The sequence below is a fragment of the Pseudophryne corroboree genome, chromosome 1, assembly GCF_028390025.1.
Source record: "Pseudophryne corroboree isolate aPseCor3 chromosome 1, aPseCor3.hap2, whole genome shotgun sequence".
NCBI lineage: Eukaryota > Metazoa > Chordata > Amphibia > Anura > Myobatrachidae > Pseudophryne > Pseudophryne corroboree.
Genome location: NC_086444.1, coordinates 286,319,760 through 286,332,336, shown reverse-complemented (window position 1 = coordinate 286,332,336; position 12,577 = coordinate 286,319,760). Strand labels below are relative to the sequence as shown.

At 41.3% G+C, this 12,577-nt stretch overlaps 1 protein-coding gene across 1 annotated transcript in view; it reads right to left on the bottom strand.

Moving 5' to 3' along the window:
- Positions 1 to 7,595: 7,595 nt before the first annotated feature.
- Positions 7,596 to 12,577, bottom strand: part of KSR2 (kinase suppressor of ras 2) — an 868,249-nt gene continuing 863,267 nt past the window's right edge. The window contains exon 20 of the mRNA XM_063964329.1: positions 7,596 to 11,545. Coding sequence (XP_063820399.1) covers positions 11,539 to 11,545 — 7 coding nt within the window. The 3' untranslated portion in view covers positions 7,596 to 11,538. The remainder of the gene's footprint in view (positions 11,546 to 12,577) is intronic.

Genomic DNA, 12,577 nt, shown 5'->3' with positions numbered 1-12,577 from the left:
GCAATAGTACTAAAATATTTTTTCTCACTGTGACATGGGAGGGAACCATAAAATTTTATTTTTGTGTGTATAACCTATGAATGTATATTCTGTCTGAAAATTTTTATTTTCAAATAATATGTAAATTGTCAGCGGACATTTGGTGGTCTATGCCTCAGATCTCCTATCTCTTCTCTCCCAGGTTGTGAAAAGAACTGTGTGTACTACTGTGTACACCTAAGGGGGCTGTGCATGGGCTAGTGGAATCTCACCTTTTTGCTTTGAGTACAGACTGTGTTGCTACACAACTGACAAAAATGTCCTAAGGAGAAGAGATTTGAGAAACCTTCTCCTACCTGACAAACCCATACATCTGTCCATAGCAGTGATAAGAGACCCTGCTAGCATGACAAATAGACCCTGTGTTAAAAGAACAAAAGAGGCTATAAACACATGCATCAATACATTTTGGTACTGAGTTAATCCCAAAGGTGGGGTCTGAGGAGTAGCTGCCAGGGGTAAGAGGGGTAAGAGTCAGATGTTCTCAGCATAAAGTGTCCATTACTTAAAGGAAAGTCTGCAGACTGGTAATGCATCAAACCTTTCTCACGTGACTCTTTTCATGGCAGAGTCCTAGCCTATCTTGTAAATAAGTGAATTCTGTTTTCATTTCTCCTTTTTATTTTCTTGAAACTAATACAATATAATCTGTATATCAATATTTGTAATATCTTTTAATAATTAAACTTTGGTAATTTTTTTGCTTAAGTACATTTAATCAAGCATATTCTCTGTGTTTCTTGTTGAACTTGCGAACCTGTGAAATCAATGCTACATACCTCTGTGTAAATAAGTGTGAAATATTAATATTTGTGCAGAGGACATAAAGATTCCCTGAAATTATTTTGTGGCAGCAGAGTGAAATGCTGTTATCCTAAGTACCCGAAGTGCCCACTGCCACGACCCAGCTGTCCGAGATTGTGTTATCTGAGGGCAGGCTGGAATCGTGACACTCACCCTACATACATTTCAGTCTTTACAATGTTGACAGCTACGTACATCCAAGATAGCCAAGGTGACTACTATTTACAGGGGTGGAGGGGGCTGCCGGTGAACCATGGGGTCTATTTACTAAGCCTTGGATGGAGATAAAGTGGACAGATATAAAGTACCAGCCAATCAGCTCCTAACTACCATGTTACAGGCTATGTTTGAAAAATGACAGTTATGAGCTGATTGGTTGGTACTTTATCTTGGTCCACTTTATCTCCATCCAAGGCTTAGTAAATAGACCCCTAAGTCTTTGCACTAGGGGTGTCATTCCGAGTTGATCGCACGCTGCAACTCTTTGCAGCCCGTGCGATCAACTAGACGCTGCCTATGGGGGAGTGTATTTTTGCATAGCAAGGCTGCGATCACTTGTGCAGCCTTGCTATGCAAAAAAAGTTTTGTGTAGAACAAGACCAGGGTAAGAGTTACTTACCCTGTGCGATGAATCCAGCGTTGCAGGTCCCGGAAATTGACGTGAGACATCTGCCCTCCAAACGCCTGGACACGCCTGCGTTCGCCGCACCACTCTCAGAAAACGGTCAGTTGATACCCACAAATGCCCTCTTCCTGTCAATCTCCTTGCAATCGGCTATGCGAATGGATTCTTTGTTAAAACGATCCGCTTTGTAGCCGTACGACGCGCCTGCGAATTGCAGTGCATACTCATGCGCAGTAGTAACCTGTTTGCTGCACTGCGAAAAATGGCAGCGAGCAATCAACTTGGAATGACCCCCTAGGTGACAGAAAGCCTAGCTTTACCCTTGCTGTGTACACTGTATAATGAAGATACTGTTAGATCATTCTTGCCTGTGTGATTCTGGACTGTAAGAATATGATGGGGCAGCAAAAGGCCCATTTATCATTAATCGCATTTGCAGTATGCAATTCTAATGCCTTGATGTAACAAAGAGCTTTCTTCATTGGTTTATTCTTAAAATTCTTAATCTGTGACTTTATTGGACAGTAAATGTAATGTGTATTTCTTTGTAGTTTGTTCAGATATCTGTTTTGAGTAGATGACAGATATGTTTTAATGATAAAATCCTGAATGTGATATAATTTGAATATTTACATGTGGATCATGTTACATGCAAAATATAGCTGCTGCATTAGTAAAATATTGTCACAGTTTGAAATAACTAATGAGTTATTTGAAATAATATTTGGTACAGTCACAGTTACATTATCCTATTACTCATATGTGTTATACTTACATGGCAGAGCACTAGACGGTAGTGGTGAAACTTGGCACCCAGTTATGATAAAGTATTATGTAATTCCATATTACATCAACTTGTGCTGTCTGCAAAGTACCATATGCACTAGAGCTAGGATTATCTCTCTTAGCAAAACGGTATTATGTTAGACTTGCAGGATAAAATACATTTCTCTGTGCAAACCAGAGGTATTTTTTTCACATAAACTTGTTGCATTTGTTGACAAACGTTATTGAAAAATGGGTTTACAAATTATTGGTGATTAGGCCCAATGTAAGGTCTGACCCAGAGCCTTTCTGTCCCTAATGTCTGTTCTCTGCACAATCCCCCTTCCCGCCTTTGTTACATTGAGCCAGTTAGACAACAAAGCCTTGCTACATGTTTCTGCAAAAAAATTAAAAAATATTTTTCGCATGTTTTTTACCTGATTTTTTTTGGGTGGAAAAATTTACCAGTGTTTATGCGAAAACACAGGATCTGGAATAAGTTCCTGGATCCGTGACATTTTGTGATCGCAGCCAGGCAGGTGAAATAAAATCCCCAATAATGATGGCCATCGGCTTCAAATGAATTACCCTCAGGAGATCAATTAGGGTAAATTCCCTCTCTCTCTGGCATACGCAACACTAGCAAATGGTACCTACTAACTACAATTGGCTGTTTATCACTGACAGCTTGAGGGGGCTTGTGGTCCAGCGCACACTGTAGTGAGTGGTTGTTACATGTGAACTGTGGGACATATTTACAGTGACAACCTCTTCAACTGCAATAGTGATATCAATATTATTAGAAAAGACGAATGTATGTGTATATATATATATATAATATTTGTTACATATGGAGATGCGTTTGACATCAGTCTTCCTGCATCATTTTGAGGAACCGAACTGTTAGAAGCCCTGCGCGTTCCACTGTGTTTTAACCCATGGAATTACATGTTGTGTTTCCCGACAGACAGCTAATAGTACTACCACAAGGCTTTTGTCACACGCATGCAACAATAAACTTTATAAACACTGTGTCATTCAGTTGTCTGATTGGCTGCAGGCTGTGCTATGTCTGCCTATTTGAAAATTATAGACCCACATTCTGGTTAATAGCAAAAAGGTGCTTACACCTATTAAAAACACACCTTAAAAAAGCATCACATGACATTTGTTTTGAGACATATTAGTAATCAGACTATTTGAGGAAAATACACATACTGTATGTAAGGAGTGGACCCTCTGTAACTCACTTCATTTGATGCATGAGTTGTTACAGATAGTGATGGGTGTGAAAATAAAAGTCAGGAGCCAATCTGAGCTTTGATGCAATCCTTTTCAAATTCTTTATTGGCATAAGTAATAGAAGACAGCGGCACTTTTACGAAACACTGCATGAGAAAACACAGTTGGGTAGGAAGGGGAAAAATAAAACCATTCCAAGATGAATGAGCTGTCTTCAGACAAGGCAACTCGGAAGTCAGAGTTACATTGAGCTTTGACCAAATCCCTATATAGAACTCGCTCCCATCTGTAGAAGCGTTTTCTGCAGTTTGACATTCAGCGTAAAATTATAAATACCTTTTGAAAGTGTAGAAAATGTTAGAAATGTTTTCTGTACAAAATTTACAGAGTAAGACCCTCTTCTATCCCGTCCTGCCCTCCCCAATATTTTGATTATCACAGTCTATAGCATTTTTCTCTCATGACTTCACATCTACTTATATCCATCTTCCACCACAATATTGAAAACAAAATAATTACACATAAATCCGTTCTGCAGAAATCTGACATTTAATGGAGCAGTATCAGCTCACTCGTACTGTACAACATTTGAATTCATTTTGCTTCAAAGTGTACTGGTTATAGTAACTGTACACGGTGGAGGCTGACATTTCGTGGACTGAAACAATTTTATTGAGCAGCCTATCAAGTCCATGCCCCTGGCTCCTAGTGAGGTAATAGTTTGCAGTCTTATGATGCTTAGTTGACCCAACAAAATGGCTGATCCAGTCCATTTGGGTGGGGTGTTTACTTTAAGGGGCAATTACAGTTTTTAGCAGAGGAATGAAATTAGTTTTTATTTTGCACAAATCCCAATGAGATGCACATGGGGTAAGTGTACTGCTTGAGAAAGCTTCTTAGCTGGAGGAGCAAATTAAGTTACTGAACTGATACCCAGCTGAGGTAATTCAAGTGAAAATAACAAAAATTAACACAAGGCAAAGAAAATGGCTGCATGTTTCAGATAGAAATTTGTTTTAACTATATAATCTTCCATGTTTACACTCATACTCCAAGAATACAGCTGTAATAGACTTGATGTGATAGGTTTGGATTGGATTTGCCCTTCGGAACACCCTCAAGCATGACACCTTCCATCTTGCAGCTAATGTTCTGCTCCCGATTTTCTGCTTAATTTAGTCTGGCAGTTACCTATGCTAGATTAATTAAGTGACGTTTAAAAAAACCCCTCCCTACTCATTAATTGATTAAATCAGCCTAGGTAACTGCAATAATAAATTAAGTGGGAAGTTCAGAAGCAAAACATTTTGTACTGAGTGTCAGGGATCATGTTACAGAGACAAAGGTACAGAGCGGGCAGTTCAGGCAATGTTTTCACTAGATTCTCATTGTCCAATTGAACAGCTACTACATTTACTGCAGATTATTATTTTTATATTTACTGCCGGCACGATACAGAATTGCATTCTTATAAATATAATTTATTCAGCAAAGTGTTTCGTTCCAATGTCTGAGCACAGTTTACTTTCATTATTGTGGCCCAGCCCCTAAATCATCAATACCTTACTATAATGTTTTACTTCTAATTTGTACGTCATCTTAATAAGACTTGGAGCTATGGTTGGCACTTCCAGTTTGGGGATAAACAAAAAGGATTCATGTGACCCTTTCCCAACTTGCTCACTGAACTGCTTTTTGTGTTACTGCTACAAAATGCCCTGTAGAGCTACACGTTGCACACTTGGTAGCATGATGGTGCAGATTGCAGTGTATAGGTAATTTTTGTGGTGTAAAATGCAAGTTGGCTTGTGTATTTTCCTTGACGTTTGAGGAGACTTTAGATGTAATGAAAGGGTTGAGGCTAGATCCAAGTGGCCTAAGGGACCTTTTCCGTCAAGGGGAGGAGCCACAACAAAAGGGGGAGGAGCTACGCCAGCGGGACAGTTGCTCTAGTATCCACGCCACCAACTATATACCTTTAGTAATTAGGTGGCGAGCGAAGCGAGCCACCGTGCCCGAAGCGTGGCGAGCGAAGCGAGCCCGCAAGGGTACTTTTCGGGTACCTTGTTCGGCCGTAGCTCCTCCCCCTGGTGATGAGTCTCCTCCCCTAGGTACGTCAGAAGGTCCCTTCTCCCACTCCGATATAGAATCAACCGTAATGAAAGGCATAGCTACTGTTGGTGCAGAGGGTGTGGCCACTACATTCACGTCACACTTCAGAGAAGTATTACCCGGGCACTGCCTGGAGGGAAGATCACATCTCCCGACAGCACTGCATTTGGCCATCTCACCTACACAATGGGGCAGATGTATTAACCTGGAGAAGGGATAAAGATAAAGCAGTGATAAGCACAAGGTGGTAACGCACCAGCCAATCATTATGGATTTGAAAAATGACAGGAGCTTTCTGGCTGGTGTGTTATCACCTTGCACTTATCACTGCTTTATCACTTCTTTATCCCTTTACCAGGCTTAATACATCTGTCCCAGTGTTCTATATCTATACTGGGAGGGGCAATGACATCACAATTCCCAGCACTTCAGTGGCAGTGTTATGGTTGTCACTAGATCCCCTTTGACGTCAGGTGCAGGATGGGGCCACTGGCAGTGGCAGGAGTCTGAGTGATCAGTGGTGGTGACTGGCCAGGATAGAAACCAAGGTGCTCCGGGGCATTCATACTGTGAGGTGGCTATGTGCGGCTAGTGTGTGGCAACGGGACCCCAGGAGAAATGTGGCCAGCTGGTGACTCTATGGCTGGCTGACTTGCTGTGCACAGGGGAATGGCACAATGGCACAATTGTAAAGGTGTGTGGCGTGCAAGGAAAGAGGGGGAGGTTGTTGGTGCCAAGTGTGCACCCCTGGACTTATTCACAGCTTTTCTCCACTTGTGTGCTGCCCGGCATATCAACCCGAAAACATCAGGAGTGCACAAATAAAGATTACTACAGGTCATATGCTGTCACAGAGACAGAGAGATATATTACCTGTTACTTATTTTGTTTATCTCTACTTACGCGTACTATAGCAGAATCAGCAGGAAGCAGAAGTTTGGAGATGGGCAGTGACACGAAATGTCCAATACTGTGTATGTGTCTCAGTATAGACTGTATTCCGGCCTATTACGGAGCAATCAGTTTAATGTTTATAATGTATTTACTCAGATATGATCATTAAATCATTGAATTAGAAATGCAGCTGTAACTCAGTAAGTGCTTTACTGTCCTTATCGCTATAAGAAGATACATTAATTAGCGGGCTATTTTTTCCAAGCAGTAAAATAAAAGCCTTCTTATACCAGGTCATTCAAGTGGCCTTGCTATGAAAATAAAATGCCTAAAAAACCCCATAAAATTATTTATTTAATCCTCACTTGTGATAGAAGCTATTCAAGCAGACTCATTGCAAGAGATGGAACAGTGGCGTGTGTCTGTCATACATGCCTTGCCACCCAGCTGTCACAATTAAAGGACTGTCCTGCCATCCGGGTAGTCAGGGGTATTGTCCCATCTGCTATGACAGATGGAAAGTGTGTCCTGGTCACCAAGGTGCATCGGTGCCACATGTACCTGTCACTGGTGGGGGTACTTCAGTTTGGGGTACAAGGTATTAATGGCAGACTAGCACTGCAGAAGCGCTAAGTACACGACTGGGGAGTGAACTACGCCCCAACGCTATGCAGCCGTTCCCCCTTCTCATTGCATCAAGAGACAAATGCAAGATTTCTACAGGGAAGTTTTAAATGCTTAAGTTAGGGAAAAAACATAAGTCAGACTGTAGTAATAAGCCTAAAATGGACACTTTTTTGTTAAATTATACATAAATAACAAGCACGGTGGATAAAGTAACATGCAATAATGTATTACGTGTTCACACAATCTTATCTAACAGAGATTGATAATTAAAAAGGGTAAAATGTTTTTTACTTACTATAAAGAACTCTCTCCCAGCAGTGAAGTTAGCTGCATACTCCACACGGAATACATACGATATCTCGGCAGATGGGATGCCGACGGTCATATGACCGACACCGATATGCCAAAGCAGAGAATCCCAACAGGGGTCGGGTGAGTATGTTTACCCCCCCCCCCTTCCTTACCCCCTAACCCTCTCTTCCCACAGCCTAAACCTAACCGTCCCTTTCCTGCAGCCTACAACCTAACCATAACCCTCCCCCCTGCAGCCTAAACCTACCCAACCCCCAGCACTGTCAGTGCTGGGAGACAGGCTCACAGGATTGACAGACACTAAAAGTACTAGGAGACAGGCTTACAAAAAAATGGACACACTGAGAGTGAAGTGAGACAAACTAAAAAAAATGGACACACAGTAGTGGCACTCATGCTCACAGGACAGACTGACACACTGACATTAATGGAAGACAAACTTAGAGGTTGGACACACTGACAGTGTTGTGAGACAGGCTCATGGGACAGGCACACACTGAAAGTACTTTATGACAGACTCACAGGCCATACAGTCACAATGACAGGTCTTTGGGACAGGCTCGCAGGGCAGACATACTGTTAAGACAGAAACACTGACAGTACTCACACTCGCTCCACTGTGGATCTGGCATCTTCATATATCCCTTCTCCCAGAGCCTCTTCATGACATTGGGGAGACACTAAGGTCACATTTGGTTTGTTCTACTGATTCCTGACTTTTTCACCCCTCCCCTTCTGCTCTCAGACCAATACAGAGCATGCAGCTTCTGTATGACAGAGAAGCTACAGTATACATTAGTTTTCAGTTACTATGGTGGTTTCTGGGCAACTGGATAACCCCACCTCCCCCAAGAGTGCTCCTGGTGTACTTGCTTTAGGAAATTAATGTTGGGGGTGTGTGCTGATACATTAAAATATCTACAATGAGAGTGCAAGTGACTATTTTTTGTTCATTAATAAACTTTTACTGTGTATATAGTGGATAGCTTTTTGATGTCCGTTAGCCAACCTTATCCTAAATTTACTGATTAAAATGATTTCTGAAGACCAAAATTGCATGTACCTCATTTCCACTGGTGTACCAAAGTTTTGCCAAAGTGTTTTAGGTTGTGGAACATGATGCCATGTGGCTGATGGGAAGAATTGGGTGGAACTAGGGTAACAGGTTTTAATCCGGCTTTGGCAAAGACAGGAAAGTAGGCATACATTTGAAATGTACTAAGCAGAATAAATGCCTTTTGCAAAACCAAATCTTGGCTTCGCCTTGGCGGTACTGCATTTATAAATCTAATGCTCTTGATGCTGTTATACTGTATTGAGCTTTTACTATATGTCCCAGGTCAATATTTCTGTATAGTGTGGCAAATGGAAGTGATTTTTCCAGGGCAATGTTATCTGTGCTGAGTGTTAACCAAATTTTATCCCTAGCTATAAGGTCAACAATGGGGAAATGGTATACAACATTAATTAAATCACTTGATGTTAATGCATAACCAATTTTTTTTTACCAATGTTACTGTTATATTGTTATATTGTCTGGCCTATTTAACGTTAATTCCAACTATGGGGGTCATTCCGAGTTGTTCGCTCGTTGCCGATTTTTGCTATGCTGCGTTTTGTTGCTAATTGCGCATGCGCTTAGTTATTTAACTAAAAACTTAGCAGTTTTGCTGTGGATCCTGCGGCGCTTTTCAGTCGCACTGCTGATCGGAGAATGATTGACAGGAAAGGGCCATTTCTGGGTGGTAACTGAGCGTTTTCTGGGAGTGTGCTAAAAAACGCAGTCATGTCAAGGAAAAACGTGGGAGTGTCTGGAGAAACGGGGGAGTGGCTGGCCGAACGCAGGGTGTGTTTGTGACGTCAAACCAGGAACTAAACGGACTGAGCTGATCGCAATCTGTGAGTAGGTCTGGAGCTACTCAGAAACTGCAAAGAATTACTTAGTAGCAGTTCTGCTAATCTTTCGTTCGCTATTCTGCTAAGCTAAGATACACTCCCAGAGGGCGGCGGCCTAGCGTGTGCAATGCTGCTAAAAGCAGCTAGCGAGCGAACAACTCGGAATGAGGGCCTATGACCATTTAAGTGCACTTTAATGATCTCTAACATTTTTTTCCTTTTACCTCCTTTCTTTTTTCTGTCACTGTCTTTCTTTATTTCTTCTTCTTACTTCAGCTCTGACTCCATAGACAGGGTCTTGTTTTCAAGAAATGTGAGAGAATACAATAAAAGAGCATTGATGTTTATATTCCTATGAGGATATGCCCCATTTCTGGGGCTGACAATGCTTATGAGCAGTTTAGTTTGAACAGCTCAGTTACAGACAGGTGCGACTGTGCTCTCGTATATGTTCCACTTCCTTTCATTATCATTTTAAAGAAAAATGCACCCAAAGATCCACCAGGCTCATTCCATTATGTGTTATTTCTCTTGACTTTCACTTTTTCTGTTTTTAAAATGAAATGCATAAAATCCTTGGAGCACTTTTTTATCCGTGTTGTGTTGTAGCAAGAATACACAGCCAATATAAGCTCTTACAGTTTAATAAACTGAAGAGCAGAAAAATGAGTGACAGCAGTGCCATCAGAACCTCAAGCTTTATTTAATCTCCCCCTCAGTGTGCAATGTGTGTGGCATTAGTACGATTCAATAACCAGAGGTCTCACTCACAAATTTGAAACCCAAATTAAAACTGCTCATACAAGGGCACAACTTTTATTTCACCAAATCTGCCCAAATCTGCCACATGTGTATGAGGCCAATTCATATAAAGATAGGCATTACATTGGGCTTATATAGCACATTAATGCTGCAGTAGCAGCCATAGTCTGACCACATATTCCACCAGTCTCAATCGTTCCTGATCACGATAAGCAACCATTTTGAGCCCATACATATGGCAGTATGTATTCAGTAAGGTCTAAACTGCAGTGCTTATGTGCACCTTCTGTAAGACCATGTAACAGGACACAGAAATACATGGATGATTTACCAAATATATTGTATGTAAGATTAGGATAAAACATGCAGCGTTAACAAAAAATGCCTTGTAAACTTTTATATAAACTTTCATAATTATGTCACCTCTTACCCATCAACAGGGCTTAGATTTACTAACAGTACATTTTAGTGCAAAACTGTACTGACCTACATCAACCAATCAGCAAATAGCTTTTATCTGTCTGGTGCAAGTTAGATGGTGAAAGCCATTGTCTGACTTGATGTTATGGTTTATTGCAAATTTTTGCACCTAAATGCAGTGTTAGTATTAGAGACCTATTGAGTAAAAAGTGGTAGTGCTTATTATTGAATTAATATATATATAAGGAATGAAAGATTAATTTGCTCCATGTAAATGTCCTCTGTACTGCATGAGGAAAGCAGCATGCCATCAGTAGCTTAACAATGAACACAAGTAGACACAGATAAAAGACCAGTAATTCAAGACATCTTTCAACCATTCCAGTAACTAATGTACAATCTCCCGCCAATCAATCAGATGCATAAAACTGTAGAGTCTTCATATTTCCCCTATCAGTTTCGTTCATCAAAAACATCTTAAAAAAATAAAATTGATGTTTCAGAATCTCTAACGTTTGTCCTCCACAATCTGAGGAACACAAACGCAAGATAAATGATTGTAGATAGTCAAGATTTCCCCCTTATGCATTAACTGCTAGAGATGGCCACAGGACCGTGAAATCACAGGATTCTGCGGCTTTTTCTAGCATATAGGAGGTACATAATTAGGGTCAGTTTGGAGGTATGTGTGCAACTGGCCCTCAGAGATCAATACAGCGCATATAGTGACCATCAAGAACCTGTAATAGCTCCGGTCAGAAACACATCTTCTAATCTCCTAGCATGCCAATTTGTTGAGGAGGTTTTAACTTCCCTTTTCAACACTCCCATTCACTGGTGGACTAACACAGAAGGGGCAGCACAGGGCTTGTTCTCAGGTTGCATTGCAAGGCTCTGCCAACTTGACATTTTTGCTGCCTTTCCTATAATGCCTTCCACCTTTAGATCTTCCACAGTTGGAGGAGAACAATAGTGTTCGGGACAGGAAGGCGGCAGATGTAGAAGAGGGGACACGGAGACGCCAATGCACAAGATATCTGTCACAGCCTGTAAAAAAAATAGAAAATAATTTGAAATCATGTATTAACAGTAAACAGGTTATTAGTGATTCCATGACTACACTTTGTATACTTGAAAGTGTTGAATAACTTTTCAAATAGACCTTTTGTAGCTCACCAACTAAATATTTTCAGAATTAAATATCAAATGGGCTCAGCATTACCAGAAAAATGACACTGTTGTCTGTAAAATGAAAAAAAACAAAACAAAAAAAAACTTGTCTAGTGGATCTAGTGGAGACGACTGACTTTTGTAACGATCTCACCATTTTAATCTAGTAATACAGATTGTCAGGGGCCATCAATCTAATAGAATATTGGACGAGTTTGGCTGATTTGTGACCGAAAGTAACCTCACCGCTGACCGCAAAGTTCCCACCATTGGCTACAATGGAGCGCATAGGCGCTACATTGTATCTGTGCCGTGTGCTGCCTGACAGACACTACAGGTGCACACAGCCAATCAGGAGAGTGCCACGACGTGGCGCTCCCTGATTGGCTGAAGGGACCCTCTTTGACACGAGTCAGGGGGGGTCCTGGCAGTCGGGGAAAGGGGTCCCATGTGTAAACATGGGGCCCCTTTCAGTGCGTGGTCGGGTTTCCGTTTTATTATTTTGCCAAGTATGTGGATTATACAAAGAACAGAAGGTACACTGGATTATGTGAGTATAATTTTTTTCACAGGTACCCCTAGGATTCTACATGGAGAAGAGGACCGAGCCTCGTGGGAACATACGTAAGTATGTGTGTATGTTGGTGTGCATGTATGTAATAAAGTTGTACTGTCACGGTGTGTGTGTCCTGTTTTTTTGGGGGTATTTTTTTAGTAGTAGTACTACAGGTACCAGCGGGCCCGGTTTTCCACCGCATGCTGGTACTTGTGGTTCTCCAAGTACCAGCTTGCGGGGAGGCTTGCTGGGACTTGTAGTACTGCTACTAAAAACAATATTCACATTTTGTAAACAAGGCTATCAGCCCCCCATCCGCCACCCTTGGATGGGGGGGACAGCCTCGGGCTTCA